Below are 17,293 nucleotides of genomic sequence, written 5' to 3'. Positions count from 1 at the left end.
CAAACAAAAAGTAAGGCAATTTGTGTTTGGTACATTATTTCTTTGTTGTAACAGTGCTTCTTGGCAATAAATCTTAAACCACTGGAAAGTCTTTTTATTACCCTTTTAAATGATGCCACATTTGTAAGGATCATGCATTTGTGGGATGAGCAGCAGAGCTGGGTATGTGGGTTGCGCCCATAAATAATGTGCTAAATCTTCTCTGCCAATGCCAAACAACTTATTTTGCTGTTGCTATTGACTCTTGTTTTGAGCTTCTGGTACCCTTAGGTGCTACTAATCAGGTGCCTGATTGGCAGCACCTGTGAGCATGGGCCCTGCTAAAGTGGTCAGCCGATGTCTGCTTCAAGAATCGGCATGCCACGTTTGACTGATCTGGATAGGGCCTGTCGGTTGGGCACCCTCAAGCTGGTGTTCCATAAAACCAAGTTGCGGCATTGTTTGGAGTGAAGCCTAGTACCATCTCCAAACTGAAGGCCAAGTTCCATATAACAGGGAATGTCAGAGACAGGCCGCGAAGTGGGTGTCCCAAGAAGACAACACCCCAAGAATACTGTTTTCTCACCCTGTCAGCAAGAACTCTATCCTCCAAGATGACAACACTCGCCCCCACAGAGAGGGGTTTATCAGAGACCACCCCCAGAATTTGGGAGTGGAGAGGATGGAATGTCCTGCCAGCAGTCCTGACCTTAACCCCATTAAACACTTGTGGGATCTGCTTGGGCATGCTGTTCATGTCAGAGTGACCAACACAAACTTATTGGCTGACTTGCGACAAATGCTGGTTGAAGAATGGGACGCCATCCCACAGCAGTGTGTGACCAGGCTGGTGACCAGCATGAGGAGGAGGAGCCAGGCTGTTGTGGCTGTGTATAGTTCTTCCACATGCTACTGAGGCTCCTGTTTGTTAAATGAATAAATTGTTAAATTGTTAATATGTCTTGTTTCCTCAAACTTCAATCATCCAGTCCACCAACAACAAACAAGAGTCAATGGCAGAATCAGCTGGCAGAGAAGATTTGGCATATTTTTCATGGGTGCAACCCACATTCTCAGCCCTGCTGCTCATCCCACAAATGCATGTTCCTCACAAATGTGGCATCATTTAAAACGGTAATAAACAGGCTTTCCAAAGGTATAAAATGTATTGCCAAGAAGCATTGTTACAACAAAGAAATAATGTACCAAACACAAATTTCCTGACTTTTTGTTTTAAGTTCAGTTACAGTATAATCTGGTCGGATGAGTGTTGTGAGGCTTTACCTCCACAGATGGTAAAAGAGCAGTGGGATGTTGAGGCCAAGGGTGACCCACTCTCCAGCACACATGAACATCAGGCAGAAGAGACCGTGGATGGAGTACTCTGGTACCACCAGCTAACAAGAACACACACAGAGAGTTTAAGATCTGCATGACACTGAGAAAATAAAACAACATTTCAGGGTTAATTTAGTTAACAGTTAAACGATAGGTTTCTTGCTGTGACATAAAATAAAATCAAACTTAACACCTTCACACAGAAAGTGTTAATTTCACTCATGGCTGCTGTTACAAGTAAATATATAAATTAGTTTCAAACACATGCAGGCATTAAAGAGTGAGAGAGAAAGTAAAAACTGCTAGCTTGCTTTCATATCTGGATCAACAGTCTTTAAATGTAGCATTTAATCCACCAAGTGAGTGTTAACTGGGATTTTCTGTATTGAAATTTGGATAAAAAATTTATAAAAAATCAACTGGTTTAGCCAAGACTTTTTTGTAGATATTTTAACTGGCTAAAATGGAGTGAGGCCCATGAGCCATTTCAAGCAGACTTCTTTAGCTGTGCTGATTTCACACCTGACATGTGTCATTTTCTTATCACCTAACAAGCATCCCCCCCAAATGGGGTCTATTTCAGCTACAAGATTTCCGGTCTCTCCCTGCTTTGCCATTGCCAGATATGTCTGCATCACCGCTACAACTCTTGCTTTCTACCCTATGGACACTCCAGCATCCACCTAAGCTCATATGAGAGGCTTAAATTACCATTTCATCACTCTGCAACTTCTGCACACAAATAAATATGTGAAGAGTGATGAATCTGAAACCTGGGCACCAAACACAAACTACGTCCTGCTGCTCCAATAAACGTTTCTAAATTATCTTATTTTGGCATGGAAGAGTGACAAAAATGATGATTTTAGCAGCATTTCAAAGTAGTCTTTCAGAAGTGTGTAAAATCTGTCCAAACAAAGGTGTTATTTCAAACCATTTCATTTTTCATAAAATAGTCACCATAAATTTTGCGTTTTACGAGCTGTGTGACATTATCAAAAGGGTTCAGACATCATAAAAGGAGCCGCTTCAAACCCTCACAGAAGGAGAAGAAAGTCTGCACATGTTGAGGTACTTAGGCTGTGCAGATTTGTCCATGAAGACAGCATGACCCCTGGATGCTTATGTATTTTAGTCTAATTTATTAACTGAGCAGGAGAGATCATGGTTGCTACAAGAGGTGAGTGCTGGTCTCTGTGCATGAGTTCCAGCTCTGCATGCAGGTTTATTAAGCTAGTTACTATGAAGCACTGTAGTCATACATTCATTGTAGCTGTTTTTGACATGAGATGCATCTTGACAGTCATCTGTAGTTGAATGATGAATCTTTTGACAGAAACAGATTAACTGGTGAAATATAGCATAAGAGCACAGAATGTAAGTTCCTCCTTTCAGGTGGGTCTCAAGCAATACAATAACCAAAGATGACAAACAGAGACATGCTGATCAGTTTTGTCCTGTTTACCACTTGTTTTGAATGAAGCACTCTTTGCACATACGTTGTATTTACTAAATAGTAAACCAACCAGTCTGTGCCAAACTGAACATGGTTTGGACCAATCAGCATCATTTCAGGAGAATGAGCCGGTATCTACAGGTGGGGTTTAGCTGTACTGAAAGCTAGTGGCAATAGCTGCAACCAATGCAGCGATTAGCCCAGATAAAACTGTAATACAGTGGAAGTTTTATCAGAACTGGACTACATTTCTGTATGAAATAAAGAACAAAGAACACTGAAAGCTTTCCATGATGGAAAAGATGTTTTCACTCCTCTGCCAACCTGGTTCAGCTTGAGTTTGTGATAGTTATGGTGGGAAGAGGTTAGTTGTAGTGTGAGTGGGTGTATACAATGGCTGCTGGTGGAGGTATTAGCGCAGGTGTAGCCAAAGCTGCAGTTTAATCAGAACTGGACCACATTTATTTATTAAAACAAAAGCAAAAAGCCACACTGAAAGTGTCTTGGTAGATAATTTGTTTTTGCATGTCTCCTGACCGGCTTTGCTATGAATTTTATTCACAGAGAAGCTCCACTGTTCACACATCACAGCAGAATTAACCTGTAGAGCTCAGGGTAGTACCAGAGCTGCACATGCCCACTACCTAGCCTTGGAGGCTGGCTTTGCCAACTGAATCCAGAACCGATGGGGGAAAAATTATGGCAGAGAGGTCTATCACAAGTAAGAAGTACAAAAACATGAATGGGAAACATATTCATGGATGTATGCATCCAGGGCTTCCATACATAATCAATTTTTAGCCACACATTTCTGAAGACACTTTTGGCACCTGACCTATCAGCTGAGAATGATTAGACTATGAAAAAGTTCAAACATACATGTTAAAATAGCCTCCACAATAAACACACCATAGAGATCCTGAGCTCTCTCTCCCAAACCTTTCTCACATGAAAAGAAAACGCCACCACAAACATAAAGTCCACCCGTCTGTCTGTGTGCACTCGCAGAGCAGTGACAGAGGGCATGAACTCCATGTGAAATGATTCAGCGTGTGTCATGGTCCTCACAGGGTAAAAACAACAAATAGTCAAAGATGTGTGAAGCCCCTGTGTTTTAGTCACCCACCAACATCAAACTGGGGGGATGATTACTCACTCTGCGAAGCAAGTTGCAGATCCTCTCGATGTTGAGAATCCTCTCTCTCTGTGGAGTGGACAAAGAAAGTCTCATCATCACGTGTTTATTTATTTCACCAATAGTTGTTTTTCATGAAAACGAATGTGAAATATCAAAAGAATGCAGCTTTTAACATACCCACTATGCGACTGTGTATATAAAAAAGATCTGTTTATGAAAACGCATGAGACTGAGATCAGATGTGAAGTGAGAAAAATGAGAATGCATTAAAACAAACAAAAACATCTAGTGTTGAAAATGAAATCAATGTGGAAGAGCAAAAATTGCAATTCTAAGAGTCTCCACTTGAGGCTGGCTGTAAAAGCAAAGGAACCCAATACTTTGGGACTCTATGGCAGCACAATTTAATTTTAATTGTGGTCACAACTTTGACCTTTCTATAAAGAAACATGATTGATTGCAATTATTTGCCAAAAAGATGCATTCCAAAAGCTATCGTACTGACCCTCTAAGTCCAGTGCTCTTTTTTAAACCATTTTGTCTCACCTGGACTTATTGTCCTAAAAAGCTTGTAAAACATCAACCCTTTTGAGTCATTATTCAAAGCAGATGTCTCCAGGAAACAGCCTGCCTTTGGTTGTCACAGCCTGTTACAATGCAACAATGCATTGTGGAAAATGTGGCTAAGGCTAAATTTAACAGCAGGAATGATCAAAAAATGAATTCATAAAATGGATAACAAAGACGTTCAATATTGGAGTTACTAGTGTGGATTTAATCTTTAAAGACCCCAGAAAGTCACACGAGTACCAGTTTCTCTAGCAAACCTTCTGTAAGACCTACGAAGGCATGGATAGTGTCTTTAGAACAGCAGAATGGACAACTAGAATTATGGCTCAAAAGTTATTTCACTTTAAATAACCTTAGTCTCTTCTTGTCATAGATGATAACACAAATGGCTACTTAAAATATGTTACCATTTAATAATACACATACTTACAAGAGGATTAATACTGAACACTGGCCTTTTAATTTTACATTCAATTCTTATTTGTGTCCAATTATGGATTGTTAATTACTATTAATCGTTACTGGGCCATGTTAGGCCAAATAGTTTGGGCAGAACCGTGCGTTAGCTTGTTAAGTATGCAAATTAGCATCTATTCTGACTATTTCAACAGGGACTTCAGCACGGGATGGGACCTACTACAAAGTTTAGGAGAACTTTTCAAAGCCCATCTTGGCGGATAAAGAGTTTAGAGCCGTGTGAAATCTGAGGATAACTCTACCTAGGACGCAGCTGCAGAGTCCCCTCTCCCCCCTCCTCCGAGGCTGACAGTTGAGGGAAAAATTCATTTGACTCACAGAGCCAGAGCACCATTGTTATAATAAAAATGATCTTAAAGAATAAGAAATTTATAACTGGCTCGTGAGACTTTGTTGTTCCTCCTCTTTATGGTTAGTTAGTTAGTATGGTTGTTGTCTTTGTCCACTGTTGTATTTTACTGGGAAACAAAGTGCTCTTAAACAGGACACTTTCATCTGGGAATATTCAGGCTGTTGCTGTCGTTTGCTGTGGTTGTGTGGTTGCCAGGACAGTGTGACAGTGAGTTGTTCTCTGGTTTTCCTTCTGTGTATGAGTTTGGCTCCACATGTATTCGCTCGGTACACGTCTGTACCGTACCTAGAGGCCCGTACTGAATCAGTTCCGTACGAATACACGTACCTTTACACCCCTAATACAAATCTAGTTTTGACAACCGCAAACAAAGCCTTGCACCCCGCCTGAGACCACTTGGACTAGGTTCAGCCCAAGACTTGTGCAAAATCATGCTTACAAAAGGGCATGACCGATTTGGCATGAGAGGCAGGCTGTTGCTGTTTGAGGCTAGATCATACTTTAGCCAAATTTTACCATGCTAATTAAATCATTTTGGATAACAAGCTAAAAGGACATGTTTTAGCAACCAAAACATTCATTCAGCATGCCTCAGGCTCCAGCTCATAGCCTGCTTCTTGATTTTTCAGAAGATAGAATCAGCATTTCCATTATGATGAGTGCCATGATGAGGCTTTGTCACACCTCATAGTCTCATTGACATCACCCTGAGGCTATGAAGCTTTTGTGTTTTATGCAGCTGATGGTTTATAAAAGCATGTTGAGGGATTGTTTGTTGTCTTGATTACTAGTCTGGACACAGATAAGACAATGAGTTTTTGGTAACACAGCACTATGAGATTTAAATAGTGAAAAATGTAATATTACATTACAAAGAGTTTCATGCTTTAATACAGCTGTCAAGAATGAGTAAAATTCATCTCTCCTACATGCCAAAGTCATCCACATCTATGTTTGAGGTGTTAATTTCTAATGCAACCAAGTACGAGACAAAAATTTGGTGTTGTTCAACATATTGAAACTTCTTATGAATCCTTTTTTTTGTAATTGTGTTGTAATTTCCAGGTCAGATTTATGAATGAGAGACGTTTACATTTGCGTCTAACAGCTGGCAGCAAGTGGGCTAAAGCAAGCAGCTAGTTCACACAGAGTAATCAGTTTATCACAGCAGCTTAATAACAATACCAATAGATCAATATTATCTGATTTGTGCCTCATAAACCATACTGATGTTTCTTTCTTTGTTTTATTGAAGCCATAATTGTAAAGACAAAAACTTGTGATGTATCGAGGTATCTGCCTTTTACAATGTCTTTGAGTATGGAGGCCTGTCTCCTCTAGCTGGAGCCACAGGCTGCAGCTTTTATGAACCTGTGGACATAAAATCAAACCCCCCAGTGCCCTGAAATTGGATTTTGCCCTAAATCTACAGCTCTCAGCCTCTGATCCAGATGCTCCTTCAGCCTCACTGTTTGTTTACAGTTGTTGGTTTTGGGCTGTGTTAATATTCTCTTGGTTGTTTGCTCTGTGGGTGCCATGCTTTCAAGATATTTAGCCTTAATTTGGACAGAGCACAGCTACAGACCATCCTGCTAGGCTACTGTACATGATTTGGTTTGTAATTGCTTCTATAAATTGTTTTCCTGCAGTAAAGCTGTTAGGATTTTTACAGCACTGAGCCTCCCTGGGTCGCTCTAATTAGCGTTAGGTCAGCTGTTCACTGTGAATATTTAATTGTTCCAGTCAGGGAAGCAGAACTGGAGACATTTATCAAAGGCAGAGGAGATAATTTAGACAACATAAAGTGTACTAAAACGATTAAAAAAAGGCTGCTGTCAAGTTTACTAGTCATCTATTTCACTGACTATTTCACTTTCAATGAGAAGCATGGCCGTAGCCAGCTATGAGGTCACCAAGGTCCAGACCTTGGTAAAAATTTCAGAGAGAAAAAAAATAGAAGAAGCTAAAAAAACAGCATGTTGAACACATATTAACACACCGGGCAGCTCTTATTTTGAAACCACACGCAGGAAGTCATCTGAATATGTCTAGAAGCATCTAAACTGCCTTATTTCACAAGAAGCTCCTGCGCTGGTTCTGACCAGGAATTAATTGGCGCCGTAGAACTTCCTCGTGCTGATCAGCTGTTTTAAAATCATATCGCGGTGAAAACAAATAAAGAAAACATAATTTAATGTAATATAATAAAATAAAGCCTACTGATAATGACACAGAAGCAGAAACTATATTGAGGGAGATACAGAAGCAAAACGGATGAGCTGCTGTGTTAAGTAAGGGGAGTGGTGCAGGGGTGTATTTGAGGGGGATGAGGGGGCAAGATCATTAGCAGTTTAATTCTGAGGGAAATATCCCAATAAAACAGAGCTAAAAAATTTGAATTAATGTTATGATGAAAATAACTCTTAAAAAAGTCAGATAGACATTAAAAATATTATCTTTATTATTGCAACAAGGAATATGTTCATTGAAAGCAATGATCATTTTTATTGACCTTTTTTCAGATAAAAGTTAGTTTTGCTGAAAGACACAGGCCTGTGGTAGTTTTTGGTATGTTGTCCTTGGTGATGACTCAATTACAACTAAGAATGGCCTCTTTTATGTTCAACTAACTCAGGCTAAATTGCAATTTGCACGGACTCTGTATGTGTTATTGTAATACCGAGATGGTGAGTGTGTGTGTGTGTGTTATGCCACAGCATAACAAGTTTTCTTTATATATATATATATATATATATATATATATATATATATTAGAGCCCGACTGATTGATTGGCAGGCTGATTAATCAGTCGATTATAGCGTATCACAGATTAATCAACATCGGCCAATATGTAGCCGATATATTAACTTTTTTGCTGCACGGGGATTCTGTCGCTCTGCTCCTGTGTGTCCCTGCTGAACTCAGCCCGAGTGCCTGGCCTCTCCCCCTCATACACAAGAGTGCAGCAGCAGCTCTCCCCAACTCAGTGTTGCCAACTTAGCGACTTTGTCCCTATATTTGGTGAGTTTTCAGACCCCTCTAGCGACTCTTTTTCAAAAAAGCGACTAGCAACAAATCTAGCAACTTTGTCTGGTGTTATTGGAGAGTTTTGGAGACTCTGACGTGAAAGTACGTGTCATTGTTGCTCTTCTCAGTGAGCAGCAGGTGCTGCCGTGGGCCCCTCCCTGTCCCTAAGCACTCACAGGCAGCCCAGTCCTCAGGCAGCAGTCCCTCTCAGCTGCAGCTGGACTCACTCGGCTGCAGCTGAGAAGAGGAGTAAGACCAGAGAAACGGCAGAGAAACTGCATTTTTTTACTCCATGGTAAGCTGTGACTTTAAAAAAACAATATAGCACTTCACTTTGGTGCCCCATGACAATAACATCCTTGCAGAAACATGCTGTTCTGGCACGTCAAGGAGAGCATGCTAGTTTTTTTGCATATTACAGTGTTTTAACGTCTAAGTTGCATCTTGTGAAATAAACAATGATAAATAATGTAACTGTTCATTCACATATCCACATTTGTATTCATGTAATTCAAATAATTTTATTAATATACACAGGATATATCCTGTGTATATCAACGAAATTATTTCATATTTCGGCCGATACATCAGATATCGGCTTTTTTTTGAGCCCACAATATCGGTATCGGCCCCAAAAATCCCATATCAGTCAGGCTCTAATATATATATATAAATATATATATATATTTTTTTATTTATGGGGGGGTGTCAAATTCTGGACCTCACTAATTTCGAAACCCTGGCTACAGCCCTGATGAGAAGAGAATAAAATAAAATTTGTCTGTTATCTATACTGCTGGTTGTGTCAGAGCTTTTCCCTGCTGCGCGTGGGCGAGAGGTGGGGGTACACTTTGGACAGGTCATCAGCCAGTCACATGGTTGGTACATAGAGACAAACAAATAAACATTCATGTGCACACCTACACACATTTTAGAGTCATAATTTAACCTAACAATTATTCTTTTGCACTGTGGGAGGAAGCCAGTGTTCTGTCAATGTGCTAGCCTGCTGTAAAGACAAAGCAATATCAGAAGCTTTCTCTAGCCCTTATCAGATAATGATACCAGAATGAAATAACTTTAATTCAATGGACAACTCAAACACATGGGGAGAAATGTTGTACTCTATTTTTTACCCTTTTATTCAAGATTACTCAAGAATTGTCTATTGTATCACTGTGGACAGTGATCCTATATCAAATAATGTACCCAGAACAGAACCCCTTTAAAACGTCACCACTTGATACAATAACATAAGAACAAAACACCAAGTTTTAAAATACTTTATTTTAAAAAAAGAACAACTAGGGTTGTCGGATGATTTTAAATTTTCTTTCATGTGATCTATCCCTGAATTTCTGTATTTAATCGCAATTAATCTCTCCTATTTGTTGCATTTTTAAATTCTACTATTGTAAGTTTAAGAGTTTTGCTTCATTTTTTATTTTATTATCTTAAACTGAGGGTCATTGACCTTGATTTTGGACGGACCTGATAGAAAATGAGTAACTTTGGGTAGATTTAAGATTATTACTTGAACTTGGCTGCAGAAATAGTAACTTGTTATGATTGAAAGGAAATAGGTTCTCTGCAGATGATGTCCTGCAGGAGCAGTGAACACCCCTTGGGGGCAAGAAGTGATTTCTACGTAACCAAAATGCCTTGTTTTTAACTGTTTATTACATATTAAGCAACTTTAATGTCCTGAAAGTAGTGAAATATTCAAGTTAAAATACAAGCAGCAAGTAGGAACTAAAAAGCCTCTGTCTGAAGCCTGGACAAGTGGAGTAACACAACGTTCGTGTATGATCTGGTTTCGCCATGGGTTGGCATTTTAAACTCAGATTTCTTCAGCTCAAGTTTGTCTCACTAACCTCCAGCCTTTACAAATTTTGATAGGAAATCCATCTCTTTTGAGGGATACAGATAATTTGGCTCAGCTAAATAGAGCTGGTTGTTTGGCTCCCCAAGGCTTCTAATTTGGTGCCAGTTTGGCTTTTTAAATGTGGACTGAATAACAGCAAAGGATGGAGGAAAGGAAAATTGCACTAAAATGGGTGCTAGCTAACACGGCTAGCATAAAAGAGCCGTTTTGTAGCACAGGATCACACAGGCCAGGAACGGCTCATCATCACTTGGTTGATAGTGTATCAACGTCTCAATTAAAAGCATGTTTGTGATAAAACAAGTCTTTTTTATATGTTAAAGGGGTTCAGCTAACCTCTAGCTCAGTACAAGACTTCTCTAGACTCGTCTCCTTTTAACTGGCTAGACACTAGGAGGCCTGCAGGACTGAGTATTTGTGATTGATCGCCTCAATAAAAGGTAAATCTCTTACACTGTTGTAAAAATCACTTAGATGTAGAAAATTTCAGATGATAATTCTAGCATAGAAGTCCAATTAGAGCTGTTAAGTACTAAATTTCTTCAGTTCCAATTCATTCTTACTGGCTGTCCCTGACTTCCTGACCTCTAACTAACATTCAGGATTAAATTATTGCTAAAAACCTTTCACAGAACACATGTTGCAAAAGCCTTTACTTGTCCAGTGTGCCCTCTGAGTTTTATAGTGAAATGACACATGAAGGAGCTGTGCTAAGCTTATTTGACATCACTGTTGCTGCAGAGAGATGTTGCTATTATTCACTATTAAAAATATTTAATACACTATCGATGGACTTTTTGTTTTGCATATCTCAATAGCCTCTTTGTTACGGTGGCTGTAGACCAGTGATAGGGTCAGGGGTCTTTGAGCTGAATGGTTGGAGTTTGATCCCTTGGTCCTGCAGTTGCATGTCAATGTGTCCTTGGGCAAGACATTCAACCGTAATTTACTCCCACTGCTTTTCTATATAGTATTCATCAGCAGTATTGCATATAAAGATGCTGAAATAGCATAACTTTCCCCTTTGAAATCTTTGACTTGATAGTCTGAAGTCATAGCAGGGATCTGCGTGTGTAAAGGCTTACTGTTGGTTAGATAGCATATCCTAACACTCATCCTAGACTGCAGGAGAACGAGATAATATCAGCAGCAAGAAGCTGATGAAAAACGGTGAAATAACAGCATACAATGCTTTATTTCTAACACGAGATATGTCACCTTAATCGGTGCATTTATGAAAGGGAAGTAGTGAATGTCTCTCAAGAACACGAAGATGGTGACTACATACAAATATAAAAAAAGGTCATAAACATACTCGGGTAGCTGTAAATATGCCTGGATGAAGCATCCAAGTACTGTCTATGTATGAGTGGAGAACACTGGTTTGCATGGCATTAGGGATGAGTATCAAAATCCAGTATTGACATGGTACCAGTACCAACACATCCCATAACCACTAGACCAAATTACAACACAGATATCATTACTTAATTTGAATACTCTGTCACTCACATGTGACCCCATGTTTCCCAAAATGAAAGTCAAGAAATACAGAACAAAATGTGTGATTTCTGTGTTAAGTTACACTGGTTTCCTTTTCTTATCCCATATTTGACTGACAAAGATATATTTCTTCAAATCATTTAAGATACCCAGACAGCTTTTATTCTCCTGCTGACTTGCAACACACTTTTTCCTCTAAAAAGCACGGACTCAGGCACAGTTAAGGCTCCAGCACTGTATAAAAAAAGTGTTGATTTAGCACCAGTATCAGAAAAACCCCAAACAATATCCATCTCAACATGGCAGCCTGACTAGTCAGAAGACTAGAAAAGCACTGTAAAAGCTCAAGTCATTTCACTTATTATCATATAACCAGTAGGCGATTTGAGGGGGGATGGTGTCCCCCTTTTTAGCGAAATGATCAAAATGCGTCCCCTTTGTTAACCTGAAATCCCCTCTCTGTCAGGGCAGAGCAGGGATGCTTAGTTGCAGGGCCGTTTCTGGGCATAGGTGATACAGGCGTTCTCCTAGGGCGCCAGGCTGAGGGGGGCGCCGTCAGGAGCTCTGAACAGTATGAATAGTTCCACTAATGTAACAGATCATCAACTCCTGATCTCCTCTAACCTCTGCGCCATTGTTCGTAAAACAGTCCAGCCTCGCTGCTCTCTGTCTCTCTCTCCATGCACGCCCCCGGCACATGCACACTGGAAGCCCAGCAAGACGTTTAGAGAAAAAAAGTTTTCTTTTTCCTTGTTCACACAGCGCTTAACGGACAGGATGTAGCGATAGAGCCCTGCGTCGGACAGCTAACACCCTACCTGCCCATTCCTCCTGATTTCCTGACCGTTAACACCTGCTTGTCTGGTGTGTGTCATCCCTCCCTCCCACCTGCACCCGCATCATGTGCGTCCAATTCCTCCTAAAGTCTGACCATCCACGTAAACCACGGAATGACAGAAGCTGCGTTCAGTTTAAGAAATTATAATAATACGTTCACTTAAGCACTGCCCTTGACAAATAAGGTTTTACACTGTTCTAATTAATGTTTTCTCACCTAATGAAGCATGAAAGAAAACTCTCACATCCTCGTCAGCCACAACAACTGGCAGCCCCTGGTTTTAATTTTACCCCTGGTTATATTAATAGAGTAAGGTCAGGATCATATTTACAGACTCTATGTACACATCCTTTGTTTTTTAAGCCGTATGTGGAAACATTTTCCTGATCACTGTTCGCGAATGCCAAAAAGGTGCAGCGCACTTCAGTAAGCTCCTACAGAGAGTTCATTTTTACTCTGTTTGTCCCTCTCTGTTTCTGTCCTTGTCCGTAAATTAAACGCTTTATGAAAAGAGACCAATTATGGATAGACGGGATTTCCTCTCAAATAACAGAATGTTGGCCCAGTATCTCTGTGCCAGTCCCTTCCTGTGCGTCATGCCGCACATCAGAGCAGTGGAGACGCTCATACTGAATGTCTGCAGCACCATGAAGAGCGTTAAAGCTTCTGTGCGCATTTAAGGAATTATATTGTGCCTTGTTTACCAACTTAAACAGTTTTAGTGCAAAAATTAAATTCGGACCTGATTCCAACTCAGCCCTCTGACTTTGTTCTTTTAGTAGAGCTAACAGGATAATTCTCGTTAAAACCTGCTGCAGGTGCTCTTGAAATATGTTTGTAATTAATTATTTCCTAATGTGTTTATAACCGTATGCTTCTGACATTGTGCTGATATGATGTGTGATTCCTGTGTGGTGGATAAGTTTATGTCAGAGGTGGGGCCATGGGGTGGCTTGCAGGGTCTATCCCCCTAATGTTTACTCAAAAGTCCTGAATCTTTAACTTTGTTTAAGTTTGTTATCTCTGATTACTGATGAATGTAAAAAGAACTATCTTGGATTTTGATAAACAGACTGACCCTGCTGATCACAACATGGAAATTTCATTCTTGTTGCCAAACCTAAAAACCCCCAAATCAGATGTTTTTTTTTTCTTTACTTTGAAAAGCTTAAAAGCACATTCTACAGAATAAATAAAAACCTTACTATTAATATTTCTGCACCGTTTAAGAAATATGCATCTGTATTTGGCAGGGGGGCATATCAGACATAGATTCAAAGTAGAGTGGGCCTAGCCTATTTCATATCTTAAAACATATCTAAAGGAAAATTTTACTAAACAAATTATTTTATACAGTCCACTTGCAGCATTATTTACACTGTAGCCCTGTGGGAAACAAATGGACAAAGTCAGAGAGCAGGACCAGAGGGAAGAGGTGAAGGAGGAGGAGAGAGAGCAAGCAGTTACATAGAAGGATCAGTCAGAGAGGACACACATTTTTTTAAGTTAAGTTTTGAGTTGAGTTTAACTAAGCATGTGGGCACAAAATCCACTGGTATTGTTCAGACAAGTATTGTAGAAAATGAGCTATTTGTTAAAGTTCATGTCATTACTTTTGTAGAGAATGCACTTGAAGGCACCATGACATCTCACAGGCAAAGCGTTTTTATGAGGTCCACCTGAGATAGCGCGACTGACCACAATTGGTGGTGGTGGTGATGGTGGTGGTGGTGGTGGTGGTGGGGTTAACAAGGTGCATATCCCCTGTTAAAAAAAAACCAAATTGCCTACTGCATATAACCCTGCACTGATCAGAGGCCTATGCTGGAACATCTTAATGGATAGCACTATTTAACAGAACAGTGGAGAACATGCATAATTGTCATCTGTATGCAAGTACTGTGCCAAAAAAGTTGTATTGTAGCTATTCATAATGGTTTTTCAGAGTTTGACATATCCTGGATAAACATAATGATGACTCACCCTGCACTGGGGGATGTTTATTGATTTGTATTCAATTTATGTGCCAATTCATGCTATTTATGTCCCATCTCTTTATACACACAGACCTATAACCTATAACTAACAGCAATGGGCTGACGGTTTTTGTGTTAATGTTCTCACATTTAGCACTATTGGCTGAAGCAAACACTAATCAATATCCATAAAAAGTGCCCCTTTAGCTTCCTGTCAAATCACATAGCAATCTTTTAACCTTTATGTGTTTGCACTTTGGGATGAATGCTTCACATTAAGTGCCGGGGCTTTTAAAAATGCCAGTCAATATCTTTGACAGGCCCCCCTCTAGCTTTCCACTTGTGAAGGAATCACATGAAGGCTGAATCAGAGCACTCTATTTTACTTTATTTTTAAGAAGGGGTTGAGGTGGCTGCAATATTAAGGATGATTGTCTCTGTTTAAGAAAATTTCAAGTATGATTCATGCCATTCCACTTATAGATGGCACCCTTTAATGCCATTTCAACAAGAAAAACTTCTACTTTCAGTCCCTGTTTGTCAACCAACCAATCCCTGTTTCCATCTGACAGTGCACTTGTGATAAATGGCTCTATTTGGACACACTAGCTCAGTCTTTCCATGTTCTGTTACAATCTCTCTCTCTCTCACTCACAAATATTTGCCATTTTTGTCTTTTTTTGTAGACGGCAGCAGTCAACTGAGCCTGAGCTGGTCTCTGCTAACATCAGAAATAATTGCTGTGTATTTTTCCACGGCTGTTGCCGTGTCTGTTTGTGTAGTTTATTGATTTTGGGAGAGCCGGGCAGCATCGCATCCTAGATGATCATGCTCTGTCTGAACACATGTGACATGTTGACATCGGCTAAGGTGACAAGTTTTGGTTGCTCATTATTGATTGTACAACACCTGAACACTGATGCAATCCAGTACAGTAGATGTGATATAAATCCTGCTGCCATGAAGCGTGTGATGTCCAATAAGCACTGAGAATGGCTCTCCAGCTCTGACTAAAAGGGACATCCACAGCTGTGTTTGTTGCAGAGCTTCTGTAATCATTTTACTGTACAGGTGTTGCAGTCATTGTGTCCAACCCCCTGTAGCTGGCGTTCCTCCACACTCCTACAGTCGGCTCTCACAGTTTCCTCTCCCACTCCTCATCAGTTCAGATGCAGGTTCACATGACTGCTAGAACATTAGCTAACGTGTGAAAAAGACATTCACAGCTGCTGTTATCTCACGAAACGAATAATTATTGACACATGATAATGCTGCTTCATGAGAGATTTGGAAACAAAAATGCTCACTGTATATAAATACTGCTGCGAGAGTGAAAGAAAACCTTCTGATAGATAACATACTTGAGTGTTTTTTTCTGAAGGAGAATGAGTTTATGCATCTTTTTATCTCTGGGAATAAGTCTGTTTCATATTACAGACAGGTGATACTTTGTGTCTGGCTAGTATTGTGGTGACATCACAGTATCTCACTGTATAAACAGCAGCTTCATTTGCATCAGTCTCTTTAATTGATTAAACAGACAAGCCACCGGGTCTGCAGAAGGTTGACTGCATCAATCTGCGTACAAATGAGCATTCAAGAAAAACGTTGCCTTGATGTTGCAATTACTGTCACCTAGAAGATAGGATTAGATTGGATTTTTTCTATGTCATACAAATATTTCACATTGATTAATTAATAAAAAGCATGAATGTAGCCGAATCAAGTATTCAGTACATTTCATTCTGGTATCACAAAAAATTAATTTACATGATATGTTTGCTTTTCTAGTATAACAACAGACATTAAATTAATGACGCTTCTGACAAAAGGGGAATAATTTTTATAAACTCAGTCTATTTTAGGAGAGAATCTGTAATTTAGTATTGACTTGTACATTTAGGAACATGTGCAACATTTTTAGAACGAAATCCTCAATTTGTTCTCATTCTTTTTGTGTTGATCTTAGAGGGTTCCTCTTGGCAGTGCATCGAAGGGATTTCTGAGGGTTTGATCATCCTTGAAAGAAGAGAAACAGCAGGGTTCTTACCGCTCTGGTGGGATTGCTCTGATCAATGGGGTTTTTGAAGTCTGTGCGGAGCTCGTCAAATGCGATGATCTGAAAAAAAGAGCGGATATGTAAGTTTGTTTTTCATTCACTTATCTTGGGAATACAAATGAAAAGACGGACTGTAACTGTAAACCCAGCATCTCAAATCAGACATAATGTTTAGTTACTCCCCTTGAAGCCACACGTCTCAAACTTTTGAAATATACTGCAAAAGCTGTAAATTAGAAGTTGCTAAATTTTTGATAGTGCAATTCTTTCTTGATTTAAAACAATACTACCGGGAGTGCAGATGGTCGAGTGGTTTAAGGCGCTACCCATGTACCCGGGTTCGAATCCAGTCTGTGGCCCTTTGCCTATCCACTGTCTATCCACTGGCCTTCCTCTATCAAATGAAGGCATCAAAAGGCCAAAAAATAAATCTTAAAAAAAAAAAAAAAAATACTACCTTATTATTTCAAAGATAAATAGTGTTCAAAAGCACAGAAACTTTAAAAACTACATCCCTTTCTTAGGATAGTTGGGTAGGAGAATGATAAATCCATCAAAAATTGCAGCCTGACCTCTGTGTAGAGTTTTGGTACCAAAAAACATTGCCATTTTTTTGTGCAACTTAGAAAGAGCACAAGAGTGACAGCAAGAATGAACCCAGTAGTAAGTGCCCAGGAAACATTTACATTTGAAG

General features: G+C 39.7%; 1 protein-coding gene across 1 annotated transcript in view; it reads right to left on the bottom strand.

Annotated features, from left to right (window-relative positions):
• cnih2 (cornichon family AMPA receptor auxiliary protein 2) overlaps positions 1–17,293 on the bottom strand; it is a 32,914-nt gene that overhangs the window by 4,703 nt on the left and 10,918 nt on the right. The window contains exons 2-4 of the mRNA XM_041800752.1: positions 16,591–16,659; positions 3,930–3,977; positions 1,264–1,376 (exon numbers count right to left, since the gene is read on the bottom strand). Of these exons, the coding sequence (XP_041656686.1) occupies positions 1,264–1,376; positions 3,930–3,977; positions 16,591–16,659 (230 nt within the window). The remainder of the gene's footprint in view (positions 1–1,263; positions 1,377–3,929; positions 3,978–16,590; positions 16,660–17,293) is intronic.

Source organism: Cheilinus undulatus, linkage group 12, assembly GCF_018320785.1.
Source record: "Cheilinus undulatus linkage group 12, ASM1832078v1, whole genome shotgun sequence".
Taxonomy (NCBI): domain Eukaryota; kingdom Metazoa; phylum Chordata; class Actinopteri; order Labriformes; family Labridae; genus Cheilinus; species Cheilinus undulatus.
The sequence above is the reverse complement of the archived record's forward strand: the minus strand, read 5'-3'. Positions and strand labels throughout refer to the sequence as shown.